We start from the raw sequence: 8,888 nt of genomic DNA on the forward strand, positions 1-8,888 counted from the left end.
AACATGTTAAATAAATTATGAATTAATATAACATAGATTGACATGACACATAAATTCCCTGCAACACATGGTGACACAATAATAGAAGAATAACAGATGTGAAGTCTCTCCTCAGCCACAAATTGCCAGGGACTCTACTATAGAGGGCTGTGACATTATCATTATCATACCCGGAAGTTATGCGGAAACGCCAACTGAGTGGCAAAAAACTACTTTCTGGCCTTGACACTTGACAGCCTATACATCCAAACCAGAGTCCTCTCTGATTGCATTAAACAACGTTAAACTACGTTAAACTCACTTTGCCACTCCATTTGTCATTCACTTTATGCAAGTGCATACCCTCTATATACAGTAATTAACCCATTAAGCCCTGGACGCTTTGTCGTATGACGAATAGAGGAAATAGGCGACCTACAATATGCAGGGATTCCAGGTTGAAAGCAACCTTCAACCTTTTGTTCCGTTTATTTTTTGTTTACTCAGTAGATGAGTTTGTATGACGATTTTGTCTCATCTGCCATCTGCTCATCTGAGACCCATGATTAGGATTACAGAGACTGAACTAATCCTACCCTCCAGAGAGACAGATTATTACAGAGATTGTTCTTTATGTATTATTTATATGTTAACATACTAAGTATATGGGTTTACAGTGTATCCTTCAGGGAATGATTGAGTGTTCTGGGAGCACTGGAAATAGTAATGGGATTACTGTAATAGACACACAAGTCTTTCCAACATTGCGTAGAAATCTGCGACAGTGCCCATTACTCAGAATTCCTGGAAAAGTTTATGCCAATGTACGTGGACCAGCTCTTTATTCTTGCAGGGATCCTGGAGAAGCTCTGGGAATATGCATATCCTGTCTACATGTGTTTTGTGGATTTGGAGAAGAGACGGTAGTAAGTCGAATTAGTTTCTGGTGGGGAATGGATTCAGCCAGGGCTGCACCGGTGTCACCTATCCTGTTTGTGATGTTCATGGACAGGACTCTCGAGACACAGGTGTGGAGGAGAGGGTATACGGTTGCTTCACTGCTTTTTGCTCATGATGTGATCCTGATGGCACCATCGGTCCGAGACCTTCAGCTCTCACTGGATTGGTTTTGCAGTCGGTTTGCTCCCACGACCCGACTCCGGATAAGCGGTTCAAGATGGATGGACACGCAAAGTACACAACCATCATCTTTTGAACAAGCTACTACTGTTCAAATTATGTTTTCAATCTCTTAAAAATACAAAAAGCCAAAGGACTGCAAGCTCTCAACCTTTTTGTTTTATTCTTTTGACAAATATGTACATATTATGTTTATTGATTAGACATACGTATTGAATAAATGCATACATGCCGCTGTTGAAGTCCAATCTCATCAAAATCTAACATTGTTTAATACAGTTTATTCTACTTGTTGAAGGGGGAGCCTATAGTGGCTAGGCAACTCAGAATTGCTGAAGATGAGGGAGCGGTTATCATGACTTTCTTGGAAAGCCATGGCTATTTTTTTTCTTTCTGTAATGACACGGTGTGAATGGACACAGTCCTGGTGTATCTGCAGCAGTGGTTTTTTTTTACTTTTAATTTTTATCCCACGATTTTTGCAACCCATTTTTCACCCAGTGCCAATTGCCTATGTAATCCTGGGCTCTGCTCTCCCTCTGCCTTGCCTGGGGAGACAACGGACTGAATATTTTCACCGATCAGACCCTCTGTTAGACTTGGGTCTAATCAGTGGTGGAAAAGTACCCCAATGTTTTACTTAAGTAAAAGTATGAATACTGCAATATAGAAGTACTCTGTTACAAGTAAAAGTCTGGAATTCAAAATGTACTACTTGAGTAAAAGTACAAAATCAGCATCAAGTACTGTACTAAAGAACCAAAAGTAAAAGTACACATTATGCAGAATGTGCCATTTCATGTTTTCCAAATTCTTTTGAAAATAGCAGATAATAAAGCTCACAATGCGTTGGCTATTTTCAAAAGGCTGAAGTGTATAATACACAGCATATGTTTTTTTGTAATAATAAGCTAAATCTAAAAAGTAACTAGTAACTAAAGTTTTCAAATAAATATACTGTAGTGGAGCAACATTTGGATTCAAGATGTAGTGGAGTAGTAGTAAAAGTATTGTATATTGGAAATACTCAATTAAAGTACAGTACAAATACATAAAATGTGTACTTAGGCTACGGTACTTAAGTAAATGTACTTAGTTATTTTACACCACTGGGTCCAATAATGATGTACCGGTAGGTCCACCATCAACACATGTGTACCGGTATGTTCCTGCTGAGCATCAAGACTCTCAGGTGTGGGGAAAACCCTTCTTGGGCAATATAATGTATTTCTTTTAGGCACCGCAGGCCTATTACACTACAGAACTGCTACACAAAAATCTAGAAAGGACACCCCCAAAAGCTTGTCTCTATCTGTAGCTTCAGGCGGAAGGGATGTACGAGTCACAAACATACATAGTATGGGAGACATTTTCTTTTACCAAGTACTCTGCTAAAAGATTTAGATAGAGTGCATCTAAGTTTGCTTTCTTGACCCATTAAGGCCTGAGGCCGGTTCTAAAAATGTCTATCAATAATAATAATAATGAATTGCATTTTTATAGCGCTTTTCCAAGTGCTCAAAGCGCTTTACAATGGTTCATTCATTCATACATTCTCTCACAAATCCTAGCAGTTGTGAAAAACGTCCTGTATATTGTTATATCAGTGGTTGTCACTTGTCAAACACCCCAAAATGATATGTATTTGGCTGCCGACCCCCTTTTCAAAAATATTTTGGTCCACTGACCCCTCAGAAGCAAAAGTACACTCTATGAGCATATGAGCTATTAGTTAAAGTGGTCATTACCTTCCCGGTCTTAATAGGTTAAAAACAGATGATAACCAACATCCACACAACGATGTCTCAGTCTTTACCAGATTTTTTGTGAATTCAAATGAAACATGTAGATGGATGGACTTAAAAATATACATGATTTCCCATAACATTTTTGTTTGTACAATGTTAAAGATCATAAAATCAAGCAATTTTGTACATGATGTAGATTAAGAAAAACAAAACAAAACCAAATACAGCAAACAAAAAACAATCCCTTCCCTTCACAGTCAGTAACTATCAGTCACTTTCTCTTTTATGCTCTTCATTGCTGCAGTGTCATTTGGTTTTCTTCAGAAACAGCTACAGTATATTTGTCACATCACAGGTTTCCAGGTTCATTTCATTTCTGTGACATCATTTTGTGCTCTTCATGCAGATGACATCATTTTGTGCTCTTCATTCCCGTGACATCATTTTCACAAACTCTGGATGGAAAAAAGGCAGAGTGTAAGTGATGTATTTTACTAAAAGAAGTGATAATTAGCTCTATATTCTGATAGCAATCATTAGCATGGTTTCAACTCCAAAAAGAGGCAGTTCTTACAGGACATCTTACCCTCATTTATCAGCTTCAATTTGATAGTTTTCCAGTTGCAGTATCTTAGTATAAATATGTGAAGTGTGTGTGTGCGTGCGTGCGTGCGTGCGTGCGTGCGTGCGTGCGTGCGTGTGTGTGTGTGTCTGTCGCTGGGTTGGCGGTGCCCGTGATCGAAACCCATGACCTTGTGGTAAAAAGGCAAGAGCTCTACCCATGGGGTAAAAAAACGAACTGAAATAGCAGGTTAAGGCTATGTAACAACTGCACACTCATACCGTACTTATCTGGATAAAATGGACCCATTCCTCTGGTATAGATGGCATACAGCACTTGACAAATACAGTAATTAAAACCAGAGCAAAAGGCGCCATGCAAGGAGGTGCAAGGACATAAACACATCAGGAGGGTTCGTAATTCAACTTTGCTGGCAGAGGTGGTTATGTGAAAAACACAAATGTGATTAATTAACTGCTTTTAAATAGCAATTGCAGTTGTAACTGGTGCAGAACCACTCATAAGCTATACAAGAAAAACGTGTCAGCAGTTTTGTATTAATCATAGTGGCCATTAGATCTAAAGTAGCTGTGTGTAGGAAAATTACCTTGCATTGCCAAGTCTGCACATGGCCTCTGGAAGTTTGACAAACCATTTTATTATTTATTGGTCTGTACTGTACATCCTATCCAATCTGCATGATTTGATGGAAGAGGGACATCATTTGTTTGCTGGTTACAGTTATGACTGCATCATGCAGACAAACCTTTCACATTATCTGGGACATATCACTGACTAATCCAGCAACATCACATCACTGACGGTTTTTGCTCACAATACTTGTGCATCTCAGTGGCAATAATGGGGAGATTTTATCAATGTCTATGTGGGCCTATGGATTAATACATTAATTTGTGTTTTGGTTTGATTTTCATTTGGTTGTGTGATTTTGTGGTGTATTTCCATGATTTGTATTATTTTTGCAGGTTTTTGTATGATATTGTTTTCCTTGATGATTACTGCTTTTACTTGATTAGTTGAGTTGCATGAATTTGATAACATTGTTTTCTTTTCCAGTGACTTGCACCAACCAAGCCTGAGTTGATGAGGAAAATGACACCTGGCCAAACTGAACACAACCTGTGTGTGGGAGTGGCAATCAATTAAGTGGCCTATAAAAGGAGACCGTTGTTTTTGAGAATTGAAGAGTTGAGACAGAAGCTGGTTGGCCAGGTTGGTATAGAAGGAGAATGAGCGCTGTGGCCTTGCTGACGGGCTGGAGTCTGGTTGGGCACGGACACTGTGTGTGTGTGTGTGTGTGTGTGTGTGTGTGTGTGTGTGTGTGTGTGTGTGTGTGTGTGTGTGTGTGTGTGTGTGTGTGTGTGTGTGTGTGTGTGTGTGTGTGTGTGTGTGTGTGTGTGTGTGTGTGTGTGTGTGTACGTGTGCGTGCGTGTGCACGTGTGCGCGCGTGTATGTGTGCGTGTCTCACCCTCAAAGTCCACAGTGCCATCTCCGTTATTGTCAGCTTCTCTGACGACTGCATCAATCTCATGTTGGCTGGTCTGTTCACCTAATAGCTTCGACATGGCATGTCTGAGCTCATCTGATGTTATAGAACCATCACCATCCATATCAAACTGAAGGAAACAAAATGAGAATAACTTAATGATTACAATACTGTAAGTACCTTCAATAATTCACCCTTTGTCAAGTCCCGCCCATTGTCCTGCCCCTCTCCACACCCATTGGTTGCTTTGACTTGGAGGGACATTCAGTGGGACATTCCATCCACTGCCATGTTAATTCAGTTGCTTCATATTGTTATTCTGTGTGCTCAATTCTAATTTCAAACTTTGTTTCAGTCAATTGGAGCTGCTCAGTGGCAGCATAGTGAATCAGTATGTTTTTAAATGTTTTTATTTCTCCAAAAATTATGTTTTAGCTAATTCAACATAAAAAAAGGCGGAACCAGGGCGGGACAAGGCAGATAGAGCCTGCTGGTTGGTCAGTCAGGGACCAACCAGGAGGCTAACAAAGGGTGAATTCCGTTTAGCAGCACGTCTCACTGTGCTGTATTCTCTCTTCATTTTCAGTGAACCTCCATAACCTTAAATACATGTAGACCTACTGCAGTACTACGTTTCTGAAAGGGAGCTGACTGACTGCAATATTGTGATTAAATGAGTTAAGGGAAACATGTCATTTACAGCTTGGCTATAATATAAAGAAATCCCAAACCCAGATTTGACCACCCAAGCAACATCAGCTTCACTGTTCTAATTTCTACCACGGTTCTGGGGGCTTGGTTCAGAGTATGGGAAGCCATTGGTGTTTCCTTTAGCCAATTAGGGAGAAAGTAACAAGAAAGTGACGACTAGTTGCAGCGTTTGTTTATTGACAGCTTTGCCAAGCTGTAAAAATGGTAATGTCGCTGCCAAGTTTTGTGAACTGCATCAAGCAGAACTTAAACCCAGATCAGCCTGTTGCTGATCAAACCAGAACCAAAGATCAATCTCTGCATCCCCAACTTTAGAAGGCAGCAGAAATAGTAATCAAAAGACATGTATCAGTAAGGTCCACCAGGTGATGCTAGAGATAGCTTGTTGGAGACAATTGGATTTCAAATGATTTTGGCAGGCACACCATCACATCAAACTCAATAGACATCAAACCGTAAAGTCTGAATTCAACCCATTAAAAAAATAATAGAGCATACTGTAGGCCTAGTGAGTGTGAGACAAAAAGAAAGAGAAAGGGTGGGGGTTTCATCAGCTCACCTCTTTGAAAGCATCTTTAAGCTCCTTCAGCCCGATCATCCCCGCAGTTTCAGCCAGTAGTTTGGGGCTCATCAACTCCACAAAATCCTCAAAATCTACCCTCCCTCCCACTGTGGTAAGATGGGACAAAACACTTATTATGCAACTCCACACATCTAGGTACACATCATAATATACACACGGAGTACACACACACACACACACACACACACACACACACACACACACACACACACACACACACACACACACACACACACACACACACACACACACACACACACACACACACACACACACACACACACACACACACACACACAAATACAATCCTGGACATATTTTAATGTAATGAACGTTATTTAACCAAACTGTATTGTAAAATATGTTGATACATATATCAGATTGGGCACTGTTAAGTTAACAGTGCCCAATCTGATATACCCGCATGCAGAAACAGTGACCAAATTTGGAGATGACTGACATCACGGAACACCGGGTGAAACAGTGCCCAAATACTGATACGTCTAATGTCAGTCAAGAAGTCATCTCCAAAAGTGAGCACTGTTTAATATCAGTGATCTAAATGTGGGCTGACTGATGTCAGTCAGTGATGTCAGTCATCTCCAAATTTGGGCATTGTTTCAGCATGCGGCTGTTACCATGGTTACTGATACTAAACAGTGGTGACACTGTTTAGTATCAGTGATGTCAGCATGCAGACAGACAGCGGACACCGGATGGACAGACATTCGCTAAATTAATAGTTATTGCGCGGGGGGATGTGCACAGGGGTGTGCACAATATCTGAGGGATTGAATGTAGGTGTCTCAGAAGTAATGTTGGAGTGCCCATTGGGCAGATCTTTATGCCCACACATGGTGTTCCATGTCCTGGCCAGTCTGTGATGTCAGTACTATCACGTCAGAGTAGGCCTACTGCAGACAGTGATGTTAGCATGCAGACAGATGTGTACCATGGCGGCAGAACATGTATATGCCTTAGAACATAATGGAATTGCAGACAAAATCCACTGTGCGATTGACACGGCAGTAACTAAATACATTTAATCAAATATTGTACTCTACATATACATTTTTTATGTAGTTTTGATTTCACTTTCCCAAAACCAAAAAGGAAAGGAGCATTACTCACAATTCATATTGACATTCTGGCTTAGTTCTATCAATTCCATCTCAGTTGGCATGTAACCCATGGTCCTCATCAGGTTCCCCAGATCTTTGCAAGATATTAATCCATCCTTGTCTTTATCAAACTCCTCAAATGCCTCACGCAGCTCTATTAAAATATTTAAAAAAGAAAAGAAAAAAGGGGGAAAAGATCATGCAAACAAGCCAAATAAAAGCACGAGAGACTAGCACATCACATGGCTGTTTTTTGTCATTTAATGCCTTACTTCATCATACAAGAGTGTCAAGCACAATTGGTGAAAATAGCCGGTTTACAAGCTCACGATTTTCATTCTGAAAAGTAACGTTTTTTTTTTTTACATATAAGGTTTCCACCCGACAACGACGATAGTTACAGTATGGAAAATTGCATGTTAAAGGTTGCACTGTCTCTAGAGATCATCTTTTAAATAAAGGAATGCAAAGAGTCACCTTCTACTTCATCTTGTGACAGGGTCCTTGTCTGCAAAACAATAACACGTAAGGATTAGTGTATGTACTTTTTCATAATCTTTGGTTTCGCAGCTAATGACAAAATTAACGGAGATCATTTCAATATCTGTGCAATGGCTTTTTAGCAAATTGCTTTAAATAATCAAGAAAACATAACCAATTCATGGAGGAATCCATGCCTCTGCTTTTGACATCTCCTCTACATTTGTATGGCCGGTGGAGATATATGTTTTATCAATGCTTGTGGTCAGACTTTATTCATGCCTTTATGGGAAATGTAGACTCTCTGTATATAATGTTTGATAATATCACAATAAAACAATGTAAATTCAAATGAATATTAAGCCCTATTTTGGGCATTTTTTCAAAATGTGTCAATTCTGTAGTAAAATGTCAGATTTACAAGCTCACAAAGCATACCATCATGTCGTCTTTTTTTCATACTGTATATTGTAGGGTTTGGTTAAGAAAATGTCCCTGTTATTTTACAAATCATCAGCAAGATCCAACATATAGAAAATTGCAGTTTTAGACTTGCATATCTTGCATTGTATCCCGCTAGGACCATTTTCAATTGCTTACTCGCTTAATTTACATAAGAAATAATTATAATAATTACTATTAATTATAACAAAGAGAATTTGAACCTGGGGAAACATACAGTAAATAGAATCCATATACAGCACGTGTTCACTTACTCTCCTCTTCCCTCCTCTTAGAAAGATGCATGCTGGTCCCAGACTCATGACCAAGGGTTCAGTGGAGATGCAGGGGCACCTTATGTCCTTGCTGTGTATCTGTGTTCTTATTCAAATGTTGTCTCTCAGTGTTCTACGCTACAACATGTGTGTGTTGGCCGGTGTGTTGTTCCTTAATGTCGTGCGAATCCGTGATCACTGTTGATCTGTAAATGCCAGTGGGTGGGGGGTGGGATGAGGTATCAGCTGGATTATCTCTCTGTGCTTCTCCAGTCTATAAAAGACGGATGGATGGGCTTAACACTACAGCACTTTGTTGAAACATTGCTGTTATAAAAAAA

At 39.8% G+C, this 8,888-nt stretch overlaps 1 protein-coding gene across 1 annotated transcript; it reads right to left on the reverse strand.

Annotated features, from left to right (window-relative positions):
• Positions 1-3,293: 3,293 nt before the first annotated feature.
• On the reverse strand, positions 3,294-8,595 carry cabp5b (calcium binding protein 5b; the record flags this gene model as incomplete). Its single annotated transcript, XM_080723177.1, has 6 exons — positions 3,294-3,322; positions 4,919-5,066; positions 6,207-6,316; positions 7,362-7,505; positions 7,829-7,859; positions 8,548-8,595. The coding sequence occupies 6 exons, from the start codon at positions 8,593-8,595 to the stop codon at positions 3,294-3,296; spliced, it is 510 nt and encodes a 169-aa protein (XP_080579303.1).
• Positions 8,596-8,888: the final 293 nt, after the last annotated feature.

The sequence above is a fragment of the Nannobrachium achirus genome (assembly GCF_963921795.1).
Source record: "Nannobrachium achirus genome assembly, chromosome: 4".
Lineage (NCBI taxonomy): Eukaryota > Metazoa > Chordata > Actinopteri > Myctophiformes > Myctophidae > Nannobrachium > Nannobrachium achirus.